At 41.4% G+C, this 27,553-nt stretch overlaps 2 protein-coding genes across 4 annotated transcripts; both read right to left on the reverse strand.

Annotated features, from left to right (window-relative positions):
- Positions 1–414: 414 nt before the first annotated feature.
- Positions 415–5,861, reverse strand: LOC121866583 (glutamate receptor ionotropic, delta-2-like). Its single transcript, XM_042366354.1, has 9 exons — positions 4,813–5,861; positions 4,172–4,318; positions 3,778–3,847; positions 3,560–3,663; positions 3,087–3,224; positions 2,615–2,741; positions 1,902–2,114; positions 1,284–1,382; positions 415–1,013 (listed from the first exon to the last, which is right to left on the reverse strand). Exons 1-9 carry the CDS (start codon positions 5,859–5,861, stop codon positions 894–896), a joined length of 2,067 nt encoding a protein of 688 aa, XP_042222288.1. The 3' UTR covers positions 415–893.
- Positions 5,862–7,329: 1,468 nt separating this feature from the next.
- LOC121866402 (murinoglobulin-2-like) lies at positions 7,330–27,158 on the reverse strand. Of its 3 annotated transcripts, none has more exons than XR_006088969.1 (28): positions 27,036–27,158; positions 25,881–26,068; positions 25,406–25,647; positions 24,977–25,093; positions 24,462–24,619; positions 23,911–24,007; positions 23,183–23,398; positions 22,679–22,822; positions 21,354–21,557; positions 20,796–20,975; positions 19,860–20,034; positions 19,541–19,729; positions 17,867–17,943; positions 16,973–17,033; positions 15,729–15,948; positions 15,138–15,366; positions 14,459–14,685; positions 13,538–13,620; positions 13,119–13,240; positions 12,516–12,666; positions 12,215–12,348; positions 11,888–11,992; positions 10,624–10,897; positions 10,169–10,320; positions 8,921–9,133; positions 8,368–8,769; positions 7,823–7,978; positions 7,330–7,781 (listed from the first exon to the last, which is right to left on the reverse strand). XR_006088969.1 is itself a non-coding variant. In XM_042366054.1 (27 exons), the coding sequence occupies exons 1-27, from the start codon at positions 27,101–27,103 to the stop codon at positions 7,943–7,945; spliced, it is 4,464 nt and encodes a 1,487-aa protein (XP_042221988.1). In that variant the 5' UTR covers positions 27,104–27,158; the 3' UTR covers positions 7,330–7,942. The 3 variants fall into 3 exon arrangements, 1 of the variants encoding a protein (XP_042221988.1); XR_006088968.1 differs by having other exon boundaries at positions 7,330–7,580; positions 7,641–7,978; XM_042366054.1 differs by having other exon boundaries at positions 7,330–7,978.
- Positions 27,159–27,553: the final 395 nt, after the last annotated feature.

The following is a 27,553-nucleotide window of genomic DNA, read 5'->3' on the forward strand; positions in this document are numbered from 1 at the left end:
CTGTATCGACGAAAGGAGATGGTGAACGAGGCGAGGAGAGGTTGTGATCCAGGCGAGGAGAGGTTGTGAGCCAGGCGAGGAGAGGTTGTGAGCCAGGCGAAGAGAGGTTGTGAGCCAGGCGAGGAGAGGTTGTGATCCAGGCGAGGAGAGGTTGTGAGCCAGGCGAGGAGAGGTTGTGAGCCAGGCGAGGAGGTTGTGAGCCAGGCGAGGAGAGGTTGTGAGCCAGGCGAGGTTGTGAGCCAGGCGAGGAGGTTGTGAGCCAGGCGAGCCAGGCGAGGTTGTGAGCCAGGCGAGGAGAGGTTGTGAGCCAGGCGAGGAGAGGTTGTGATCCAGGCGAGGAGGTTGTGAGCCAGGCGAGGTTGTGAGCCAGAGGTTGTGAGGCGAGGAGGTTGTGAGCCAGGCGAGGAGGTTGTGAGCCAGGCGAGGAGAGGTTGTGAGCCAGGCGAGGAGAGGTTGTGAGCCAGGCGAGGAGAGGTTGTGAGCCAGGCGAGGAGAGGTTGTGATCCAGGCGAAGAGAGGTTGTGATCCAGGCGAGGAGAGGTTGTGAGCCAGGCGAGGAGAGGTTGTGAGCCAGGCGAGGAGAGGTTGTGAGCCAGGCGTGGGGAGTATTAAGTATTCAGTGCGAAGTCATCAGTACATCTAGTAAGTCGTAGCCTGAAATCACTGAAGTAGCTCTGGAAGTCACCATGGTAGCTCCTGAAATCACCTAAATAGCTCCTGAAATCACCTAAGTAGCTCCTGAAGTCACCTAAATAGCTCTTGAAGTCAGCTAAGTAGCTCCTGAAGTCACCATTGTAGCTCCTGAAATCACCTAAATAGCTCCTGAAGTCACCATGGTAGCTCCTGAAGTCACCTAAATAGCTCCTAAAGTCACCTCGGTAGCCACACCCACTTCAGGCCTTCGTCTTGTGCCTACGCCTGACCCAACTCTTACTCATGACGCAGCAGAAGCCCTCCAGGAGACCCACCATCACCGCGACGCCCATACACACCCCGTAGACGATGACGGCGCCCTGGAGGAGGAGGAACAGAGAGAGAAAAGGTGGGAGAGAGAGAGAGAGAGAGAGAGAGAGTCCAAGATGGAAGATTAGACACCACAGTTTCTTTTGTCCTAAATATTAACTATCCTAATGTTATTATAAGAGGAGTTAGGTTAGGTTAGGTTAATTCGTATCACTTTATCAGGTCTTCCGGTTGTCTATGTGTATATTTACGTCACGATGGAGTTACGTAATGATTGTGTTACGTCATATGGTACTTACTGTACGTCAAGATGTATTTACCTGATAATCTGCCAGACTCAGGGGTCGAGAGCCTCTATTACCAACATTAACACCCACTTCACGGAACTTCATATTTCTCTTGAAGTTCGTCTGCGCCTCCTGCAGGTGAACAACAAACGATTACCATACATTAAGGTCCTAGTGGGTCTTCAATCACAGAGGTTCGTATAATATTTAATACACGTCAGTAAAGATGTGGGAAAAAGATTTGAATTTACACCGAGTCAATCTAAAGTAATCTTGCAATCACAAAAAAGTTTCTGTTTACGCCTTTATTTCCTACTCACAGAAACGTTTCTTTTGTATACTTCTACTCACAGAAACGTTTCTTTTGTATACTTCTACTCACAGAAACGTTTCTTTTGTATACTTCTACTCACAGAAACGTTTCCTTTGTATACTTCTACTTACAGAAACGTTTCCTTTGTATACTTCTACTCACAGAAACGTTTCTTTTGTATACTTCTACTCACAGAAACGTTTCTTTTGTATACTTCTACTCACAGAAACGTTTCCGTTGTTTACTTCTACTCACAGAAACGTTTCCGTTGTTTACTTCTACTCACAGAAACGTTTCCTTTGTTTACTTCTACTCAGAAAAACGTTTTCTCTTCTCACCTTCCACCAGTACCTGCAGAGGCCAGACTCAATAAAGACTGAGATGTAGTGATTAAACTTGTAGGTCCAGGGCGTGTGTTTGGGGAAGTACCAGGCTATGTGCGATGCCCTGTAGTTCACCTTCAGGATGTATGTGTTGACGGCGCCCTTCAGGGTGGCCACATACTGAAGGTACGATTCTGCTTCTATCAGAGCGTGGCCACCGTTTTCTACCTGTTGAAGTCAGTGGAAGAGTAAGACTAAGGGGGTGCTATAACTGTCCTCTTGCTGTGCTAAGGGGTGCTATAACTGTCCTCTTGCTGTGCTAAGGGGTGCTATAACTGTCCTCTTGCTGTGCTATAACTGTCCTCTTGCTGTGCTAAGGGGTGCTATAACTGTCCTCTTGCTGTGCTAAGGGGTGCTATAACTGTCCTCTTGCTGTGCTATAAGCTGTCCTCTTGCTGTGCTAAGGGGTGCTATAGCTGTCCTCTTGCTGTGCTAAGGGGTGCTATAACTGTCCTCTTACTGTGCTAAGGGGTGCTATAACTGTCCTCTTGCTGTGCGATAGCTGTCCTCTTGCTGTGCTAAGGGGTGCTATAACTGTCCTCTTACTGTGCTAAGGGGTGCTATAACTGTCCTCTTGCTGTGCTATAGCTGTCCTCTTGCTGTGCTAAGGGGTGCTATAACTGTCCTCTTGCTGTGCTAAGGGGTGCCATAACTGCCCTCTCACTGACCATGCTGAGGCCGAGGTCATAGTTGTAAGGGATGACCTCAAGGGACTGACCCAGCTTCCTAAGGGCGGGGTCAAGGGAGGAGGCCAGAGCGGAAGGGATGTAGCTGCCGTAGTCTGTCATGATGGGCCTGGCGGAGGTCACTAAGGTTAGGTCAAGGTCATTAAATACAGGAATGACTCAGGTTTAAATGAAGCCTCAATCTAACCTATCCTATTAAAAGTCTTAAACTGTGACTTATGAGGTACTGATGGAACCACCTGAAGATTAGTCCCTCAGTCTCTTTTTTTTCCACCTGATGATTAACCACACCTAACGCTACCTGTGGGATGTGGATAGTTTTGGTTAGGTTAGGTTAGATTAAGCTAGAACATAATAGGTTAGATTAAGCTTAAGTTAGATTAGGTTAAATTAGCATCAGGGTGATTAATAAACTGAGGTTGGTTAATCTTCAAGTAATCAGGATGGCGATTACTTGAGACCGGAAGAGGCAAGTTGATGGAAGGTACGGAGGTAAGCTGGCCTGGGCGGGGCAGTAATGTAAGCGACCAGGTTCCCGGTGTAGGAGATGGAGATCACCATAGCAACCAGACGCCATACTCCCTGCATCGTCCTGACCAAAACAACAATAATCTCACTTAACAACACTGCCTACAACACATTATGACGTCAATCTAGTCAAATATTCAGTTGTATGTCGTGAAATTGAGTTAATATTATTTGTACGTTGTAAATTTTGTTGTATTGTTGTACGTCGTAAATTTTGTTGTATTGTTGTACGTCGTAAATCAGTTTAAATTTAAAGATGATTTATTTGTCACTAACTCATATAAGATAAGACACGTATAGACCCGATATATCACCGTCAGGTCACCATTCAACGTCAGTAGTTATTGTCAGTCACTATCCAACGTCAGCAGTCACCATCATCAGTCACCAGTTAGTTACCTGACGGAGTAATCACATGAGAGGTCTGAAGCGTCGAGGCGTAGGATGGTTCTTACCACCTCCAGGAGAGTATGGCTCAGCCCTCCGTCAGGTAGCTCCTTCACCTGCCGGTATACACACACACACACACACACACACACATTAGAAACTGTACAAATTATTTATTGTTATTAATAGTAGTAAAGTAAATCTCAAATGAGGACGTGTCTTTAACTTACCTTGATGAAGACGAGGTGGACGATGGTGACGAGGACCAACGTCAGCACCACGCCCACCCACGTCGACCACCTGCAGAAGGAGACAATCCCTTCTACATTGCGTTGCATCTCCATACGATGAGCAAACAAACACCTCCACACGCATTCTCACACACACACACAAGCAAACACCTACACACATAAGTGCCTACATACACACACACACACACACACACACACACGCACACACACACAAACACATAAGTACATACACACGTACACCAACCCATACACACACACGAACATTTGCATATCTTACTTACACAAAGAATTACATACAATACCTCCCGCACTGTTAACCTCAGTCACTCATCGAAATAGCCACTATTCCCCCAGAACGAGGCGGAGGACCTACCTGAAGGGGAAGGAGATGGACCACCAGCGAGACGGTGGTTCAGGGATGGGCAAGAGGAAGTTGTAGTACTCCACCCAGTACGTGATGCTGTAGTCTATTGCCTTGTGTCTGTCGAACTTGATGGCCATCTGGTTGATCCCGAAGTCTCTGTTAGGTTAAGACCTGTGTTTTGTTTACCTTTTAAGGAACCGGTATGCATAATTTAATTGCCATCTGAAGGTTATACACACCCTAGCTGAACCTAACCTAACCTAACCTCACCTAACCGAGCTTAATCTTCAAGTAAATTAGACTGAGGTGCTTTTTCCACTTGAATATTAATCACCCTAAGGCGTTTGAGTGTTTTAATTAAAAGGGGAAATAAGCTGGAGGTTAATCTTTAGGTAACCTGATTAGTAAAGTTTGCTATTATTAATTAAGCTCATTCACCAAAATTGCCAAGAGACAAATTAGAGTTATGGACACAAACAATTGACTAAGAATCTGAAATGTAGTTTTGATATCTTAATAAAAAGGGAAATTTATTAATTCAGATATCAAACAACGATTTAGATGAATAAACAAATACTAATTCCTTCTTCATAATGTTTGACAGATTTCTGGAGAATTGTTAAGCAGTAAACATCAACGCTAATACTTACTTTTCCTTGCGGTAAACTTCGCCGATAAGACCCCGCCAAGAACCATTGAAGAAATCTCCCCACTTTTTGTCCGGAGGAAAGTCGTAAACCTGGTAGGTAAAGTTGAGCTTCCCGGAGATCTCCTGCAACATACGGAGACAAAACCCGGGAGAGTCGGCCGCTCCAGCTGCGTTAATCAGGAATGGGAAGTCGTCGATCCAACTAGCTAGGTGGAAGCGGTGTCCGTTGAAGTGAGTATAGCGGTCTGGGAAAACTTCAGAAACGGTATTTATCTGACCCACAGTGTACGAGGCTACAGTCCTCACCTTGTCTCTTGGCCAAAAGTTGTTGTGGGTCATGATGTGATAGGTGCTGGTCGGGGCTCCAGAACGGTAGACTGGTTGAAGTAAGGAGAGGAAAGGGCTATGGTTTATGCTAGGATGAGTGAGTAGTAATGACGATTGGGGTCGAGAACCAGCGGCAACGAGCAATAAGTACTGTGGTGCCCAGACCCGTGGAGGTAAACTACTGGCGAAACCCTCCACAAGATGTCTCTCCTCAAACAGCAGAATATGAACGTAAACACCGTCGTTGTAGTCTCCCATCCACCCCGCCTTGACCAGACTCCGTTCTGTTATATCAATTATCAACAAAGGCGTTCTAACATCAGACGCCAATAGTTGACTGAGGACGGATAGGGTTGTTGGCTGGGAGTCATAGTAGATTAACACGTCCCTCTCAGCCAGCGTAACGACTATCAGGAGTCTAAGAAGTGATACCAACATGTCAGTTAAGATGTCACGTTCCTTCACCTCATGTAGATCGAGGCTTCTTCTTTTTCTTGACCTCAACACTTCTCCGTTATGTCTTCCTTCGCCATCGACCTCCTGACAATGGTCCTCTCCCACAGACATTGATGGTATGAATCCATACTCCCGGGCACCTTGACGCTGGTGAAGGAGTAGGTGTTGGGGCGCCGCCAGGAGTTTGTTCACAACTCCCTGAGGATGTGTGGCCGTGAAGCCAACACAGAGAGAAGCAGCGAGGAGTAGCCAGTACAAGGTCCTCATCCTACGACTGAAGCGGTGAAATTAATGATAAAAAGTTGTTATCATAAGTGGGAATGAATATGACCCACAAATATTGCAGTTTTTAATATAATATCTGAGTTATATTGGAGTAAAGACCCCTACCCCTTCCCCTCCCTTCACCTCGACGGTCTTTCCATAATAGACTGTTAAAAGTTAATTTCCAGCGGAGTCTTGCTCTGTGTACTCACTGTTCTGGTAAATCCCGAGGGTGAGATTACTTACCAGTTGATGACTGCAGTAAGGATGACACTGATGAATGACTGGCTTATGAGAGTAAACATCTATTTAACCACCGACGCCCCGCCCACACCACTCACTCTCTCTTCCCCGTTGGCTCTGCGTCACCCGCCCACACCACTCACTCTCTCCCCCATTGGCTCTGCGTCACCCGCCCACACCACTCACTCTCTTCCCCATTGGCTCTGCGTCACCCGCCCACCGCATGAAGCTGACTTTTGTTACGTCTAATATAACGTTTTTTTTTTTTTTTTTTTACAAACCTTAAACCTCAGTCCTCCAAAATTATCTTGCGCTTTGGCTTGTTCACACTACGGGCTTAACTCTTGCCACACCGTATCGCTGCTACATATACAGTAAAACTAATGCCTGAAATCGTACCCAAATTTGCATACGAAAATACTGAGTTACGTTGTAGAGTTAGGTTAGGTGGCATATTATCTTATCAGGTTAGGGGTAGGTTAGGTTATATACTTGGTTTCATGTAGGTTAATGTGGGGCAGATTGTCAAGATAGGTTAAGGTGTAGGTTAAGTTAGGCTTGAGATAAATTAGGTGAAAGGCATCAAACTACAGTAAGTAGTGTGTTTAGTTAGGTTAGGTTTTGACCCTTGACGAATTTGGTTAGGTTAGGTTATGACCAGTATATCAGACCAAGAAGAATATCAGATCACGAGTAGAAATAATTATTCACCAACAAAACTTAACCAATTTACACACAGACACACACACACAGACAGACACAGACACAGACACAGACACACACACACACACAGGTATGTTCGGAATATTTATGTTGACATTTTGATATTCTCGGTGCTGTGTGTCACCTCATTTCACCCCAGCACACGAAGGTATCCTAACCAGGCCGTAATATTTAGCTTAACATTCATCTGGTTGACTCTGTTGTGCCGATTCCATATTGTTGACATTTTCAATTTTTTCTTTTCTTTTCATGTGACTAGAAGCGAGAGAGCAAGTTTTGGTATTTAAAATAAGAGGAATATAATCTGTTCCATAATTGTGATGTGGAGTATTGTGGTGGCTTGAGAAATGAGGCGGGAAAATAGTTGTTTTATTGTGATGGTGATGTGACGTAGTATCATAATAGACACTACGAGATATTAAAAAAAAAACCACTGAAATATTATCGTTTTCTAAGATGTAAATGCCAAAAGTATAACAAATGGTCAGGAATATTAAAACAAAAAAATGTGCTGTGGTTTTATTTTTTCTCAGTTTGTTACTTAACAATCTTGTCCACAAATAAAAAAATATTTATTTTTAAACAGTACATGAGATGATTACACCGGAGATATAATATATTTAATTCAGAGATGGAATTCGTTCTTATTCACCATTTTCTTCAACAACAACTAAATCAAGGTCATTTACTGGTGTCTTTACCCTTGTATACAGTACGTGAATCATGATCTCTTCCCACACACAGTCGGCTGGTGACCTTCTCATTCAGCTGGTGACCTTCCCCCTTCAGCTGGTGACCTTCCCTTCAGCTGGTGACCTTCCCCTTCAGCTGGTGACCTTCCCCTTCAGCTGGTGACCTTCCCTTTCAGCTGGTGACCTTCTCATTCAGCTGGTGACCTTCCCCTTCAGCTGGTGACCTTCCCCTTCAGCTGGTGACCTTCCCCTTTCAGCTGGTGACCTTCCCCTTCAGCTGGTGACCTTTCCCTTTCAGCTGGTGACCTCAGATCTGGGTACAGTAGTAAGCATGACCTCAGTGGTAGCCTCCAGAGCCCACGTATTCAGGTATGGCCATCGTCAGAGTGTATATGACCCAGTTGAAGCAAAAATGGTCCGTTCATCTTAACTGCACTCATCTGGAGGCGGCAGTGTGTAGCTCTGGAGGCAAGAGGATACATGTGTTACTGTGATGGGTCAGGAAAATGATGATTCTGACAACGCTATGCAAGATGGACACTTTATAAGGAGGTAAAACTGTAGTGTAAGACTTCACATTCTTAAAAATGGGAGAAATATGAAATAACTCTCTCTCTCTCTCTCTCTCTCTCTCTCTCTCTCTCTCTCTCGCTGTCATAACCCTGAAATCACTTCCAGCAAACTCTTGTCACTACGAAAATTCTTTTGAATGATTTTCAATAACAAATAAGTTAAAAAAAAAGGGGCGGATGTGTTATATTACAAGCATCTGCCTCTTTTCCTTTGATTCTGAAGTTATCTTAAGACCTTCCAATAATACTAATCTTAACTGTAAAACACGTTTAACTCACCTTGGATATCTCGAACTCAGGCTGGTAGTAGTCGTAAACACGCACTGTGCCAGGCTTCACATCCTCCACGTCAACCACTCGTATCGCACGGAAGTTTACACAGGTGTCTTGGGCAGTTAACTCTTCGATGTAGAAGGAAACTTTGCTGCCATCCACCTCATAACGCTTTATGTTGACGTTGTCATTCACAAGTTTCTTCAGGTCTTCTTTCTCAGGGATGTAACCAGAGATGAGGTCCACCTCGATGACAGCCATGTTAGACTTGCCATCAGGGAGGCGATAGGAAGCACAGGCCGTGATGCGTTTGGTGACGCACTTGTTGTCTGGAGCCGTGTTGGTGTTGACAGTCAGGTTGAAGGCATCACTTCCTTCAGGCTCAGGAATATTATACCGAAGAACAGCCTGCAGGTGATAGCGAGGATAACCCCAACATTTTAGTTATCTATATTACTGATAAGTAGTGATAAAAACAGATGACAAAAAGCTCCTAGAGCAGATTATCTTAATGTTTCAAGTACTGTACACTAATAAAGTCAACTCGTGTTAATCTTACCTGGAGAACAGCACATCCTTGGCCCTCCATAGTGATAGAGACGGTGGTGGGGAGTGTTGGCAGTGTTACCAGCTGCTGCAGGAGTTTGTTGTCGTCTGTGACAGTGAAGGAATGGGAGAGCCCAGTAGCTGTCACTGCTGCCACCACCTTCAAGGGGCCCTGGTACGTGTGTGACTCATACATGGCCAGAGCCTGGAGGGCCACCACTGTGTCCTGGACATCACCCCCAAAAAACTCTTTTAGTTTTCAGCGTAAAATAGATTTGTCTTTCAAGGTACCTAGAGCTGCCATTCTAATAAACTACAATATTTAGGACACGTCTCTCCTCCTTCCTTCAATAAACTACCCATTTCTTTATTGTGTATCCTCATCAACACCTCTCCCACCCACATTATCTGTAAGTCTTTCTCTCTTGTGTTAACTCCGTGTTTTGTTTCACGACGATAAAGCGAAGGCCGAGTTCAATATGAGGTATGTGGAGTGTAATGAACCTTTAACAATAATATCAAAACATTTATCACGACTCCGCAATTCGATCCCTAAAACAATTTAAAATCTTGTGTTTAGCTTTACGAAAAAAATAAATTTGTTCGTCCTTTCGGGAAACCTTAAAGATACTCATTCTGGCTACAGTTTCTTCTTCAAAACGAAACAGGACACTATTTTGCTGTTAATAAACCAGTTTCGATTAAAATATGTGACTTGGCTGCCATTTTACATAACACTTTTATGATAACGACAGAGCGTGTGAAGTATATGAATAATACGAGCGCCGAATTGGTGGTTATTTCTCTTTCAATTGGAATTTTCATAAAGTGTCAAATTGTTAACTACAATTTTCAAGGTAAATAATAATAATTTAAAGTGAAAACCAACCAAGTACAGTACTGTGATGTTTTTCCTATAAATATTAACACCAAAATAAAAATAACTATGTGTTACGTTCACTAATACTGTACTATACTCAAATGTCAACTTGTTGTTTATGTTAATTTAGTGTTTTAGTTATTAAGGTCTTTTAAACAAATGATTCCATGCACTAGATATAAATTATTGACCCAAAAAAAATCTTCCCGCTCGACTTTATCTGAACGAGTAACGTGATTCGTTTTTTCCCCATTTCACTGAGAACTGTTTATCTCTGGCGTGATGCTTTGCCTAATACTCAAGTCAGGTTCTCATGTTCACTACCATCTACAACACCTGATAGCTACAGTCAGTAAGATCGTCTCCTACACAGTCATATACCTGCGTAGAGAAGAATCCTCCTTGGCCGTTTCTTCTTGCTGTGACCCATTTTATCGTCCTTCTCGCTTGCTCTTCGTATTTCTTTGCATCAATTGTGAGCATGGCCATGATAGCATACCCAGCTATCTCCACCTCCACGGCTTGACTTTTACCTGGTGTGAGATCAGTCTTATAAAAACAAATATACCATCAACAAACTGTAAAGACTGAAAATATATCAGTCTTAGATAAATACATTACACTTAATAGTCGACATCACGAAGAAATGCGAATCACAATAACGTCGGCAGATAAATCCAAAACTACTTCCATGAATAAAACCAAAAGTACGTATGAAAAAATCTTTAACCAGCCAAGAAAATATTTCTACATCACTGGTGTCAGTATCACAGACTTCCTGAGCTTCTGAAAAGTTCATCTTCACATCATTACAGACAGTTACTACAATTACATACGTGGTCCTTTAGGTAACTCCCAGTGGGTGGAGTTCTTGGCCACGATGGCTTGGCCAAGCAGGTTCTGGAGAACTGTATTGGCCTCAGTCAATCCAGCCAAGGCCATGGCGTATGCTTTCAGAGCCAAGGTGTAGGGGTCCTGGGAGGTGCTGGCCTGTATGCATTCGGCAGCTGGACAGAATAAGGGGTTACAAGATAAGTCACCAGCTTCCATCAGAGCGATCATCACGTAGGCCGTCAGAGGTACAGGAGAGTCACTTTCGCCAACACCGCCCTGTCGGGAAGTTGAGGATCAATTTAGTGTGTGTTTTCCCTTGATCTACACTTAGGTATGTATTAGTAAAGAAAATATTTAAGATAAAAAGAATAAGTGCAGTATTTCTTTCATCCTCTAATATATATCTAGCTTCAAAAATACTATTATGTAACGATAAAAGATAATTAATTCTGAACAATTCTCAGTGAAGTGTTTTGTTTCATTGTTGAGCCGCTGGAGCGTGACTGTCCCACCCAACACTACCCATGCTGTATCGCTCCCACCCACTTAACAGATAACTGTATGATAACTAAAGGTTTCTATAATAATTCCTTAAGATAAAATGCACAGTCACGGGAATAATAAGTCTCCGAACTGATTTACCCTGACTGTTGTATCTCATTTGGGGTCGATGCTGCTTCATTATGGGAAGGATGCGAACTTTTGACCCTGACTGTACAGTATACAGTATATATCAGGTGCTAAAGAAGGCTCAGGCTTTCACTTGGCACAGCCATGTTAATATTGTTATTATTATCCACTCTGTATCTGTATTTTTCTGGCTAAATAAACTGTTTCAATATCAATTAACCCTGAGTATGTTAGTTTCTCTCAGTGAGTATGTGAGACTCCCTCGATGAGTATATTTGGCTCCCTCGGTATATGTTAGACTCCTTGGATGTGAGTATATGCTAGGCTCCCTCGATGCTAGGATACTTAACAATTTTCCAGAAGATTTACACACTGTACTGAAGATTGTTATCTTGTACATGAACAAAAACAGCGCCTCGTATATTGTTCAGTAGAGGTATATCAAAATAATCCTCTTTTTCACCTAGAAGTTTTGTAGTTTGTAAAATATATTGGATATGATGAAGACAGAACATCCAACAACATTTGAGATTCGTTACGTTAGACACAACGCTCACTTATTATAGTTGTTGTGGCGTAGTAAGACTTTATAACAGCAACAAGAACTCTCTCCCTTACTACAAGACACACACTCACCTTCATGGACTTGCTGAACACTTTACCAACAGACCGGAAGCAGCCATTACTTCCCTGCTGCTCAAGAAGCCAACTGGTCGTTTTATTGAGACCCTTCGTGTCAATCTGAAATAGTTAGAAAAACATAAGAGTCGATTTTTTCCCTTAGTTAAACAACAGTTATATAATAATAATAATAATAATAATAATAATAATAATAATAATAATAATAATAATAATAAAATTTACTAATATCTGAAAATAAGTTGTTGTTCGGCTCTCTCTGTCTGTCCCTGTCTCCCAATAAACATATCCTGAATTACACACGAGATAGATCCTTAAACTCACCTGGATATAATTTTGAGCTTGGGCGAAGGACTTGAGCACGAAGGCCGTCAGCCAGGTAGAGCCAGAATCATCAGAGTTCCCGAAGGCGCTGTAGGAGCCATCGTTACGTCGGTACAGGAGCTCCCGTTGATAGCCTGGCGTGAAAGAAAACCATAAAATAAACAAAGGAATGAGGCAAATATTTTTTTTTTCTTATTAATAAATCTATGAGTCAAGTTTTTTTTTTTTTTCCAGTTGTGTTTTGTTTATTACTAACCAAACCTAACCTAACCTAACCTAACCTAACGTAACCTAACCTTACCGAGTTTCATGAAGGTGAGGAGCTTGGTGCTGGCTTCTTCGCTTGTTTGACTGGATGCCTCGAGGTAACGCATGATATAGATGTTGGGAGCGAAGTTAACCATGTTCTGCTCTCCACACCCATACGGCATACGGATCAGGTGTCCCAGGTTCTGTTAAAAGTGGTGTTAAATTATAAAAAAAAAAAATGGAAGAGAGGAAACTAGGTGTATATAAAAACGGTGACTCCATGTAATTATTTTGTTGTGTTTGTTTCTTAAATGATTCAGAGTTGAGATAATATTTGTAACACACACACACACACACACACACACACACACACACACACACACACACACACACCGTAAGTGAACCATTAAGAGGAAGGTCCAGATTAACAGTACGGACATAGGAATCATTTGAATCACGACCAAATTTCGTTGTGTCTCGCCATGGCTGAGATTTAAATTATTCTAACCTAACCTAACCTAACCTATGCCTGCACTGTTATCCTGAGGAAATCGGTCGCACAGATTCACCTAATTAGCCACGGTTTAAACATTAACAAGGCATCCCTCTATTAGACTTTCAAAAAATAATATTATACAAAGGATTGACAACGTACCTCGAGTGAGAGGGCAAGGAGATCACCTACGGCAGTAACCCAGGCTCGATCTGATCCCTCCACGATGATCAAGGGCGTCTCTAGATTCCACGCTTCCAGTGAGTCTTCTCCCGTAACGAAGTCTACCAGAAGGAGAGAGGACAGGATAATGTATCAAACACTTTATGATCTCACAACATTTCACTTACCAGAGACATTTCGATACCGGGAAGATCCAAGTTTGTTTAGTTTGAGTAACCGTATCTAACACAACACAACACAGCTCAACTCAACACAATTTACCAACTCAAGAAAGAAAAATTAGTTTGTTTAATCACACATTTGTCCAACTACGATCTATAAATACAGCAATATAAAATGGTGACTTGTTAATTACGATCACAAGTCGAGCAAAACTGTAATGATGTTGACAGTCTCACCCTTAGAACAGATGTACTTGGTCCAGGTCTTCTCTCTTAGGAATCCATCAGCCTCAACCTTGATGGGCTTGATCAGAGCGTCACTGTGGGAGGACAAACATCTAGGAGTACAGAATATGGTTTTTTTAATGTATTACTAGGCTTCATTAACTAAGGTCTTTAAGCGTGTTTTCTAGATACACAAATACACTAGTCATCAACAATAAGAAGTTAAGAGAACACTAGTTACATGTTAGCAGACTAGTTAAGATGACTGGCCCAGGACACAGACAGGGGGGTTACTACACTAAACAGTCATATACCTGTAGATTATTAAAACAATAAGCTATACCGAGTATCACACCTCGTAAAGCAAAGCATGACCATTTATTTAGTTGCAACAGTAATGCTATAAATTCCAGACTTGATTTATGGACTGACTGAATGAGGAAATTTTGTGATCAGTAAGGTCTTGAGAACATTGAAATATATAGTGTACACAAATGGACGCTCATCATGTGTGGTGCCTAGTTGAAAAAATTGTATAAGCATATTTTCGAAATTTTTTACTGATCATCAACAACAGAAACGTGATGCTTATAAAATGAATTACAATGATATTATAAAAACTACTTAAACAGGAAAATGAGAATGAGTAAACAGAGACTAGAAGAAACCACAAAAGAATGGTAAAAAAATGTAAAATTAAAAAAAAAATCAGATGACGGTAACTAAGTGTGTGAGGAGAACAAGAAGCTTATTTCACCATGAAGATTAAGTTAGATTAGAATTAGGTTAACTTTAAGGAGGTCAATCTTAAAGTGCAATAAGCTAACATGCCTAATCTTCACGTAATCTTTATTTGTTCCTGATTATGACCATCCAAAATTTTAGTAAGGCTAAAGGCTTAATAATACTGACAATAACAACAACAATAATAACCTTCTGTGGATGGAGGTGTCGCCTGACCCACATGGCTCAGGGTACTGGTAGTCCACGAACGCCGACACCGTAATGTTGACTTCACCGATCACCAGTGGCTTGATCTTGACTGTGTGGACAACCTTGTCTTGTGCTGGTAGACATGAGCTACGCCGTCCACGGTCTCCTTGCGTCCCTGACCCCTCCATTAACTCGTATTCTGGACTCGTCTCCACCCTAACACTTACCTAGGCGCAGAAAAGAAAGTTAAAAATGATAATGCAGATACAACGATAGAAAGGTGATTTCAAAGTTATAAACCTTATACCTTTATTTAACAGCGCTGGGAAAAGACGCGTGAACGATGTACTGGTTACTTTTATTTCTCTTGGGACGAAGATCGAGATTTCATATAATTCAATTTATTAGATATAAAATCAATAAAAAGGTATAATGTGTGAAAACAGGTAATTTTAGTAATTACTGAACACTTACAGGTACTGGCTGGTCTGGTTAGTAATTACTGAACACTTACAGGTACTGGCTGGTCTGGTTAGTAATTACTGAACACTTACAGGTACTGGCTGGTCTGATCTGGTTAGTAATTACTGAACACTTACAGGTACTGGCTGGTCTGGTTAGTAATTACTGAACACTTACAGGTACTGGCTGGTCTGGTTAGTAATTACTGAACACTTACAGGTATTGGTCGGTCTAGGTAGTTGAAGATGGACATCTTGACGGGGAGTATCTCGCCACGCTTGACAGTGGGGGGAAGGGTGAGGTCGACGAAGAAGGGGGTGAAGGTAGTGATGGACTCCCTCTCAGACAGTGCCACGCCCTTCTCTGGGTGGGCACACACGGCCTTGCCCACCCACTGTGTGATGGTGTCAGGCAGTGTCAGGTCCTGGATGTTCACCCCAGACGATCTGTGTACAGCATACACTGATATAACTAACTGTACCCATCTAGTAATACAGGAAACGTCACTTGGGTACAACACTCAATAACACTTCACTCATAACTTTAAATATGAAATCATCAAATATTAATATTTCAAATACTCTACAGACTTTGTTTACATACTGTCGAGACAAACTCTTCACTAAAGGATTCACAGCACAGTAATTACAATTTTCAAGGATATTGTCAGTATTATCTTGATAGTTATACACCAAAATATGGCTGTTTTCTTCACTAACACCTTCCATCGTCTTCAGGCGCTACATTTACTGGGTAAGTTTGTTAACGAGAGGTTCTAAGCCGCACAATATGTTAAGACAAAACTTACGGAAGGACGACAATGTCCCACAGCCACGTCTCAGGGAATTCGGTCCTGGGAGCCTCTACTGATTCTATGACCGTCTCACCCATGTCCTCCCCGTCGTAAGGGGAGTCGTAAACTAGGCTGGGGCTGCTCACAGGTCGGCGCGGCATGCCTGGTGGGGCTGCCAGGGACGGCATGTTGTAGACCGCCACTCTATTTGTCGAATGAGTGTACGAGTGGACCACTGCATATAAGGAACACATTTTTTTTTATACAACCATATGCAGTAGTAGTTACTATACTAACACGTGCACACACATAGACATACACACATACCCAATGGCATGGCACACGTACAAAATACACTCGGAGATAATCTCACAGACACACATGCATGCTCATAGTTAATCTGCATGTCATTCAAGTAAACCACTCCATGCAACTTTTATCATCTCTGTTTATTGTATATTTTCAGCCTTTTAACCACCACGTTCTTTAAATAAACTGTCAATGGTACTACAAAATTATCTTACACACATTATATATACTGTATATATATATATATATATACTCTATGTATGTATGTCCACAGTATTGAAGATAAGTTCAATTTGGAAGGGAAGTGGAGTGGCCACTAAGGGATGGGTGGCTGGTCGTGAACTCTCCCGAGCCAACCCATGAGGTAACTGACCGAGCTATATATACAGTATATAAATACATATCAGCTGTTACCGAAAAACACACTGAGTGGAAGGCTGGGGATTTTAAGCTGTGCATGAGCATTCGTCTTAAGTTACCCTAAGTTATCAGTTATTTCTCATTACGCCTCATTATACATCTGACTCATTATACCTAACTTATCAGACTCACATCACAGGAGCACTAAGACAGGTGGTAGAGTACTGGGTGCCTTCACTGGCCACAAGTGACTCGATACCCTGTACTGTCACATGTTATATAGTATGATGTCTGTAAATTAATTATACCTTTTAACTAAGCAATTGACCACATGAAGATTAGAAACCTATACACATTTCACCTGAAGATTGACCATCCTAATGCTACCCAGGAGGATTAGTTTACGTTGCATTAGTTTAGATTTGCTAAGTTACATTACCTTTAGGGTAGTTAATCTTCAGGTGAAATACACTGAGATATCTAATCTTCAGGTGATCCTAAAACAACCTTGAACATTTAGACAAGAATGAGAGACTAAATGGCTTCGTATTAATCAAATAAATATACGAAATACAATAGAATAAAATTACGTCTTCCAGAGCAGGGCCTCGTCTCCACTGTCAGGTCGGTGAAAACGTATAAACCAGATTTCTGAAAAGAGTAAATAGAAGAATTAAATCGTTAAACACAGCAATATATAAAAACCATAAAAGTTATATTGAATCACTTGCCAGAATAAAAATACTGTACTAGGCTAATTGTGATACTGGAAAGGGGTGGGATGGGTTAGGTTAGGTTAGGGTGTTCAATAATCTAGTGAAATAATACACTCTGACTGGGGTGCTTAATCCTAAAGTGGCCGGTACAAGAGTTAAGGGGAGGTGATTTAAATAAGAAAAAATCGAAATATAAGGCATGTTAATTATAACAGAGGAAAGATTCAAACATATGAATAATGAGAGAATGAAGTACTAATAATAATAAATAAAGCCAACAGCAAGAAGCAGGTGGAAAATGGACCTAGTAATGATAATAACAATAAGAATTATATGTTGCCGTGGTATTAAAATATTTTCAACACTCTCTCCTACTGGGCTAACAATCATCTTATTCTATCTCAAACTACGACAGTACGTGGTATATACTCAGAGGCAAACATAAATAAATTATGTCTACGTACAGATATTCAGTAACATTGACCCATTGACTTCGTAGAACCAATGTTTGTGACTGATGCGCAAGAGAACATAAGTCTTTTAAAAACTATTATTATGATTATTATTTGTTCTTTCAATTACGACTGAGGATCTGTACTAGAGATGTACCCAAACACATTAGGAAGTTACTAATAATGATTTTATCAAAACCAATTATATTATACAATTATCATGTTTTTGTTCTAGTTTTGCTTTATACAGACCATTAATTACCACTAATGTATTCAATTTAAGTTATAGATGAATTATCTATAAGACTATACTCACGTCAAACATCGCCAGAGCGTCAACGTAGTCGCTGTAGTAGTTGGGGTGTATTGGAAGTGGTGGTGGAATGACATGCTCTGCGGGAAAAATTTATATATATATAGTACTGTACAGTATATATCAGGCTGTGCAGATTATGTGGAACGGATCATATGAAGATCCTCCCCCCCAAACCTACTTGGGGGGGAGGATCTTCATATGATCAAGCCTGGATGGGAGGATCTGACCTGACCAATGACCAAACCTGACCTTACCTGACCTGACGTCACTATGACCACATTTGTGTTGGTATATATATATAGTCAGATTTTGCCCATGTACTCAATAGGTTAGGTTAGGTTAGGTTAGGTTAGGTTAGGTTAGGTGGATCTTCATATGAGCGCGACTGGGGGTGGGTGGATCTTCAGTTGGATACTTTGGGGAAGATGTTCATATGATCTAGCCTGGGGGGAGGATCTTCAGTTGGATACTTTGGGGGAAGATGTTCATATGATCTAGCCTGGGGAGGATCTTCAGTTGGATACTTTGGGGGAAGATCTTCATATGATCCATTTTTTTATAAAATTTACCTGCTCGGATGTCATTGTGGGAGAAGTTACGTAAACATCTTAAAACAGTTAAATTTATTGTATGTATCAACTCAGATCACTTACCTAGCTGGTGTTAGTGGCGATCACCCTTGTCATGTGATGTCACCACTTTTGTCATCTCGCCTCACACCTGTAGGGTGTGATCACCTACCTTAACTAGCACTCCACCCCCACAACTTGTGTTTCAGTAGCTTGTCATGTGAGATCATAACTCTGTCACCTCACCTCAGTTTGGTGGTTCTTTTAAAATGTTGACAACTTGACACCGGCTGACTGGAACCGGGTTGATGGCTTCATGTAAAGACTATACAGGTTCGACAGATATATGAGCGATGTGTGTTGGGTGTAAATGGAGCCGCATATAGTATGGGCCAATAGGCAAGCTGCAGTTTCTTTCATTCTTATGTTCTTATATCAAATTACCTTACCTGGGTCACCTCAATTTTAGTACAGTATTCCTAAGTAGTTGGTTTTAACGAATGGTAACCCAAAATTAAATTCCGGGTAATATTTCAAACCTAACCTAACCCATCTTAAAACACAGAGTCTATATGGGTAGTATACGGTGGCAGGTCAGGTGAGATGGTAGTGAATGGCGTCTCTCATTTCTGACTACACCATCAACCTCCGTCACTTGGCAGTCTTCAAGATGTTTCCGTCCTTTTTAACGTAATGGAATAGATGTTTTCTTAGCGTCAAGACAGAAAACAGACCTACACACCAAGAATATACTGTACAGTAGTCTGAGGTGGAATCGAAACCTAAATTCCCTTATGAAGAAAGATTAAGACTTGTATAATTCTCTGTCTATCAATAAACAATGGCAACTGACCCACGCGGGAGCAGTCCGTGACGTGTACTCAATAATATACACACAAGTACGTCTTCTGGAAATTTGCTAAAGATTGGCTTATATTGAAGTCCAGTTCCAGTCAGAAATGAGGTCGTAGAGTTATTACATTCCTCATTGTAACTTAATAAACAACTTGAGATACTAGAAAAAAATTAAGGTCACATAGAGTCATATGATTTCATTTGTCTTGACTGACTCGTGTGTGTTGATGTCAAGAGAAGCTTAACTCACCTCCCGTTGCCATTCGAGCCATCTTTTCTTCATGCTCTCTGTTTTTCTTATTTATGCAGTAATTGAAGGTGTCGATCTGGGAGTTAATCCAACTGGAAATGTCGAATTCTTTGGCAAACTCAAACAGCTTATCCAGTGTAGCGGGTTCAGGGTCAGAGGCCAACAGCTCGGTGCTCCTGTCTACCACCCCTACGTTAGGTCAAACAAGAAATTAACATTACATTGTGTACAGAAATGAGATAATACTATGAAGTGTGTGGTTCCTAAGGAGTTAACTTGGTCAATAATTTCGTAAGTGTGGAGAGTGAGTGATACATACCGAGGCTACACACGGAGTTTGGTTCTGACGAGAGAGTCAAAGTGGTCTGTTGTCCAGGTTGTGCCTGAGACTCTGACCAGGTGAGACTGGCGCTGCTACCAAGACACTTCTCCACCTCCAGCTCTCTGGTGTCTGCCACCACCTCCCCGTCCTCACGAGTGTACCACACCAACACCTGCAACACATTGTCTTACTACACTCGAGTCTCCCAGGTGTACCACACCAACACCTGCAACACATTAACACAATCTCAATATAAGCTTCAACACACGATATGAGCAGGAACAGTTAACTAGACGAACCAGTGAGTGTGAGACGCTGCAGGAGACACGTAGTACAGTAATAATTATTATTAAAGCAAAGGTAAAAACTATAGCTAGAAAATATAAAAACACCAAAGGAAAGGCTGGAGGAAATGATGAGAGAAGATGTAAAAGAAAAGAAGTATTACCGAGAGGGATTACAGCAGGCGTGTGTGTCAGCCCTGGAAAAAGCCCACAAAGAATGAAAGCTGGAATGTAATGTGGAAAGAAGTGAAAAGGAAATACGAATAATATTTTGAGAAACTGGTGAATGTATCGGATGGATGAGAGAGAGAGAGAGGTGAAAGCATGTATAAGAACCCTTCAGGCGGGTGTTAAATCACAAGAACGATGTTAAAAGTGGAAGAAGAAAGATTGATACTTAGATTTAAAAGATGAATGAATCCAGACCAACTTCTCCGTACCTGCCGCGGGAGTGTTTATTTGCAAGAGTTAACACATCTCGCTACGTATAATGATTCACTATCAAATAACTAATAAAATAAGGCATATTATCATGTTGTCATAGTTACGTTGTTAGAGTTATAGTGCTGATGAAAACTATAAAAATGGGGTTAGTTTGTTTACATGTTTTAAAGTATTTGGTGTAGCGTAACGCGACGTTCTTACCAACCTTGGCACTGGGAGAGGCTGTCGGGGGAAGGTTGATGTTGATGTTGACGACTCCCCTGACGGTGCCCTCAATAGGAGGAGGCAGAGGCTCCACCAGGTGCTCTACGCTGATGGGCAGGTCTCCGCCAATCAGCTGATACTCCTGGCTACTCCAGTGTTGAGTTAACCCGCGTGACACGATCTGGGAAAATATGGTTACGTCAGGCTTCTGTTAAAAGGTTTTAGATTTAATAGACCAAAAAATGCACCCTCGTATCTCAAGCTAATTTTCTTCTTTCATATTTTTTTAGGATTCCGGAATGGCCATCTCAAGGTTTCTAACAGGATTATTTGTATGTGATTTAAGTGAAGAATTGAAACATGTACTTTGCTGTGACTCTTGTGGTCCCAGGAGATCTTGTTCGGTTATATCACGTAACAAGACTCAATCAAAATAATCTTACCTCAATCTCAAGTGTGGTATTCTTCATTTCAACGCACACCCGCAAACACTCGACCGCATACATTGTAAGACCGTCTCCTTTTCTCCCTGGACAGTGAATAATATGCATTCACTTACCTGTACAGTGAAGACCGCCGAGTCTTGGTTCCTGGCAGAGAAGAGCACAGGTAGGGCGTGTTGCTGAGTTTGTCCAGACACACACTTCAGTTTACCCTCGGGGGCGTGGATCACCAGGGAGGAGTTGGAGGGGGAGTAATAGTGCTCCAGATCTTTAGAGTACTCAGACTGACGCATGCGAGCCCGGCAGTTGAGGGTCTTCATCTGTGAGAATATCAAAGGAAGATATTAATGTCTTATGTACTGTTCTCTTTGTGTTGTAAGTCTGTGCAAGGCTACTAACACTGTGCGAGGCTACTAACACTGTGCGAGGCTACTAACACTGTGCGAGGCTACGAACACTGTACGAGGCTACTAACACTGTGCGAGGCTACTAACACTGTACGAGGCTACTAACACTGTACGAGGCTACTAACACTGTGCAAGGCTACTTACACTGTACGAGGCTACTAACACTGTGCGACTGTGTGCAAGCTACTAACACTGTGCAAGGCTACTAACACTGTGCGAGGCTACTAACACTGTGCGAGGCTACTAACACTGTGCGAGGCTACGAACACTGTACGAGGCTACTAACACTGTGCGAGGCTACTAACACTGTACGAGGCTACTAACACTGTACGAGGCTACTAACACTGTGCAAGGCTACTTACACTGTACGAGGCTACTAACACTGTGCGAGGCTACTAACACTGTGCAAGCCTATCAGCACAGGAGGCCAACACTCTCCCTACACGACAAGACGTAGCAACATTTTTCATGAGGAAATTGTTCTGTAATTGTTACTTATTGTAGTTTAAAAATCTGCCGTTTAGGTACTCATACGCTGCTCAAACTGCCCGACTTAATGTTAGCCTCTAGGTATAATAAGTACGAGTAGTCATCAACCTGGGCTGTCGTGTGCCGTTTTAGATAGTCTTAAAATTGAGTCATGTCGAATTATTTTTTTACTGAGGTCGAAATCAATAGCTATCAAGAGTCTATGTGATATTCAGTCTTAAGAAGAGAAAAAAATATTAAACTCAGGTACCTAATCTTCCTTCAGAATAAAGTTGGTGAGTTTCTCTAAGGTAATTTTAACAAAACAGTCAGGCTATTAGGTTGTTAACACCATCTGAGAAGTTTGCTGTGGTTGTTGTAAAATTTCAGAACTGAGAAAAAGGAAAAGATGATTCAAACAGATTCTCAAGCAACACAAAGGAAATATTAGTCCACATAAGACAAAATGATGTGCAAGTTTATATGGAGTCATGAAATGATACCGAGTGACACATATTTGTTAACAAGACATGCCTTGGATAATCAGTCTTGAGGTTAATACTTACAAAAACTCTGTTGGTCTTGTACGATGGTAAGACTGTAGTGAAGAGACCGTCAGGAGCTGTGGTCATGTTGGTACACCGACCAGCTGCACACACTTCCATAGGGACACCAACTGCGGGAGAACCATCTGGCAGTTCTGCTCTCAGCTGTACGAAGGAGCAAAGGTCTCAAAAAAAAGTATAACATGTTAACGTTCAATCATTATCTATAGACTGGATGTGATATGCAAATTAACACAACTTCTGATACTGGTAGGTGCAGATAGTTACAAGGGTTGTGATTTTGAGCGGTAATTTGGGTCGCTGTGAATGATAGTGGTGTCAGCATATTTTTTTTTTACTTCTTATGTCTAGTATATAAACTAACTTAGGTGTTCCATCTTCATTTGTCATGACTTAGTAACCCTTATCATTATCTTCCGTAATGTGGTATATATGTAACAAAACTATCTTCACTTTTCATGATTTATCACTCACACTTTTATCTTAGTAACTTCATCAACAAACCTTAAGAGTAAAAGGAAGATTTGGCTTCACGTATTGATCTTCGTAAAGAGTTTTGAAGGATACGGCAGTACGTGTGATGGTAACCCGACTAAATGACTTCATCTCGATGCCAGTACCTTCCTCAGTGACCTTCGCGTCCGCCACCACACTGTACACATTGCAGTCAATGATGTTCATATCTTCGTTCGTTATTTCCACTTCCTTGCACCCTGAGATCTACAGAAACGTACAGAAGAGTTAACAGAGTGTACACGTTACCAAAACAAAATGGATCACTTGAAGACCAGACACTCTAGCTTATTTCGACTAAAATTTAACCACCCTTACGCTGGAATGTCTAATCTACAAGTGGTCCTAAGTCCAAACAAAGTTCCGTGGAAAATTTGTCTAATTCATGAGTTTCCTCAGACATGGATATTAATTCCATTATTAATCCAAGTCTATTCATGACAAGATTTATTTCTTAAAGACCAAAATTATCGTAAAATTCGACAAAAACTGAAATATGAATTTAAAACGGACATAAACGGGTTAGTAAAATAGTAAATATCTCTTTGCATGTAATATTGTTTGATATGTAGATTAGATAGTCAATTTGTGTTTTGTTTTTAAGTATAAGAAGTAATTTGGTTTGTCTTTATTATACGTGAGGCTGGGTTGTGTTAGGATGGGTTGCCTTAGCTTAAGTTCAGTTAGGTTAAGCTGAGTTAAATTAATAAGGTACTCACGGTAACGTTCCGAATAACCTCAGCTTTGCACTTCTCCCTCTCGCCATTAGTGAAAGTCACCTGTAAGTTGCCTTTGACTGGCTGCCCGTAAACATAGCTGTCGGAAATGGATAAGACAGAATTTAAGCTTTATTTCAGAGTGCAGTATGTATGTATACTGTGTACCAGCAGTGTGTGTGTGTATTAAATCAATGTATACTTGTATGTTGATTTTCCTGAATAAGTATGTATTTATCTGTATACAGGTATACACACCGAGCGTACACAATCACCCATACATAGGATACCATACACAACATGAATACAATCGCATACACATATAAATATACTACATGTTTATGCTCGATATATCGGAAAAAGTGAGTCCCGTTAGACAGTCCGGATACAACACACTATACTGACGCTCTTATTTTTTTTATTCATGAAACTTGTCTCTTCGTTAAACCTAAACAGACTATTTCTCACCCAACTTATTAAATTTGGCTTTTCACTTTTATATCCAAACCTCTCCGGTCTGCACCCACGAGACAAACATACTATTGGTTGCTCACTTGGCACACACGGTAAAGGTGAACCGATCGTCTGTAGCCAGTATATAGCTCGGCTTCTTGATGGTCACCTCAAAACGTGGCAACACAAACTCATCCACCTTGAATTCCCGTCGTATTGTTTTACCGCCCGTTGTCTTCACCTGGATGCGATACATACCCTGAAACAGAGGAGAAAATTACTCTAGTTAATTGGTGATTAATGATAATTTAACAAACTTCAATCGCTTATGTATTAATTATGTGGTACGCGTGTTTACATAGCCTTATTAGAACATTTATGACATGAGGAATTGGAACCCCTAATCTTCAGGTAATCCGATCTTTTGAATGGTCCACAATCTAAACATTGCAAAGTTTGTTTGGGGGTTAATAAATGCATCATGACGTTGTTGTACAGGTCACGCATTTTTGCTAAATTATAAACACCAGAGAGTATTATAAAAAAAAAAGACCACCAGCCTTAAAACCCTTCAATCTTTACCCCCTCCCACACACCCCTCAAAATACCTCCTCACCATCTCGGGTTCGTCGGCCAGATCGAAGTCAAGGTGGACCAACCCAGCGGTGTTGTCCACGTTCTTCCACTGGGCGATGCGGGTCCGGGAGGGCGTTCTGACCCAGACTTCTCGGTACTGTCAGGAGAGCGGTGCAGAACTCATTGGGTTAGAATATTGTGTGTAAGAATTCTTCGACATAAAGAGTTCAAATACCACGTTTTTTTTTTATTCTTTTATGTATAGCTGTCAAGGCGAGGATATTAAGATTTATATATTTTTTTATTTTCACTTTTAGGTCAAATCTTCACTCTCACTCTTATTCATTCCACTCAATCATTCACTCCAATAGCTCATTCACTCCATTCATCCATTCACCCCACTCACTCCCGTACTCTTTCACTAGCACACTCACTCCAACCACTCACTCACTCACTGCTCATATCTTACAGGGTCAGAGGAGACACGCAGGTAAGGTCCATCTACGGTCATGATCCTGAACTTGACATTTTGACCAGGTTTATACAGGTATTTGTCTGTGTGGATGATGGTGAGCTTGTCAGTACTCTTCAACCTCATTTCCTCGGTGCGGTTGATCTTGACCCCTGCCACTGTGCCAAATACGTGGAGCTGACAGCGGTAATAGTCCGTATTGGGCACTGGCACCTCGTACGAACATGATTCTGTCTTTCCTGTGAATAAAAAGTGATATATCAAATTAAATCTCTATAGTGATAATGCATAACGTGTACGACCCTGCCTATCCTACAAATAAAAATTAAACATTCAATTAAATGTCTATAGTGATGATATTTAATAGACGGAGCGAGATAATAGTTGTTCAATATCATTCAATTAGTACTGGAAGGTGAACGATCTCACCCACAGAAGCAGGAGGCCCCCCCAGGAAGGTAGACTAACCCACCTGCCGGGATCTGAATGGTGGTGTTTGGAATGATGGTGACATTCTGTTCCTCCTTCTGCATGTGCCAATCTCGGGTGGTGAGGGCGATAGTGAGTCTACCTGCCGGAGCTGAAGGGTCACTCACGTACACACACACCTGGGCAGGAGATCCGGCTACCCACATACGCGGCGTAGTGATGATGTAGCTCCTGTAGGTGGTGCTGGTTAGTTAGTTACCTGGCCACCGAGGTTTTGATTTTTTTTAATGGCGCTGGGTCATACCAAGGATTCTAATACTATATATATAGTATTAAAATCCTTAGCGAGTCTTTTCCTTGTCAACATAAACACACTGGATTAGAGATGGTCCATGATTCGACGTCACAGCTTACCAATATCTCGTTGAAATTCAGTTTTCTAGGTTTCATATCAGATAGCGTCAAGAATTCTCTTCCAGTCAGTTTGTTCAACGTTAATAATTTAAATATGCCACCGAGAATTTTATTAAATAGTAATTAATTTAATGTACCAATAGTAGATAAAACTGCTTGAGTAAGAGGTCCCAAGCTTACAAATATTAAGAATACTAAATGTTACGAGTAGATCTTTATTTATCCGACTTAATTATATAAGAGACTTTATGAAATTATTTGACGAGTAATTTTATTATTTTTCAGGCGTACGTAATAGCTATAAGAACTAATTTATCAAGCATAAATAATATTAGACCATTAATCAATACATTTCACTTACAATATATTCATGTTAAGTTAATAAATAACTATACACTAGCCATCAACAATAAAAATAGGAGTGAAAGATCTCGCTGATTCCCTACGTGGATTCTCTCTCCAGTGAATTAAACAAAGGCCTATTTATATAACTACAAAATAAAAAAATTATGCACCGACATACGACTGAAATTAGTTGTCTAAAATTAATTTAAATATTAAAAAACATTATGCTTTAGGTTTATAACATACCTGTACACTACAGTATATCCACATTTATATTTGTGTATATTATTCAGACTCCAGACGATGGTCTTACAGATCTCTCAAATAAAATGTATACTGTATATTTACTGTACCCCAAGACTCCCGAGCATTCTTATTTACAACGACCATTCCAACAGTTACATAAAATAAAATGATAATGCCATAATGACGTACTTACCCACAACCTAAGGTCGAGATGAGGGCCAGAACACATGCCAGGAGACACAAGGAGCCCGGGGCCGCCATAGCAACAGATGGAGACGTCCTCGCTGTGTGTCGGCGGCTGAGGGAGTGAGGATGGTGCTAGCCGGGCAGCACATCCTCACGTCCGGTTCCTCCCCTTCCTCCAGTTCCCCCTTCACGGTGCCTCACTGCTGTGCTCAGTAGATGGGTAGCAACAGTGACAGGGACTTTTGGATACACATATACCTGGATGAACCGATTTTTTTGTGTGTGCAACATTAAACTAGTTTCACAAATTAAAGCCCATGCAAATAACATATGCATGCTTTTTTTTTCTTGTCAAATCATTCCTAAACACACGCACTTATCTCGTGAATTAACGCACAAGAACAGCCTCCCGGATTTTATTGAGGGTCTTGTTACCTACTGTGAAAAAGGAGACCTCGCTGATCGTACGTCACACACCTTTACATAATATCGTAATAATAATTTTTCTGATCTTACCGGACAGCC

Source organism: Homarus americanus, unplaced genomic scaffold (assembly GCF_018991925.1).
Source record: "Homarus americanus isolate GMGI-L3 unplaced genomic scaffold, GMGI_Hamer_2.0 scaffold16430, whole genome shotgun sequence".
In the NCBI taxonomy this organism is placed as follows: Eukaryota; Metazoa; Arthropoda; class Malacostraca; order Decapoda; family Nephropidae; genus Homarus; species Homarus americanus.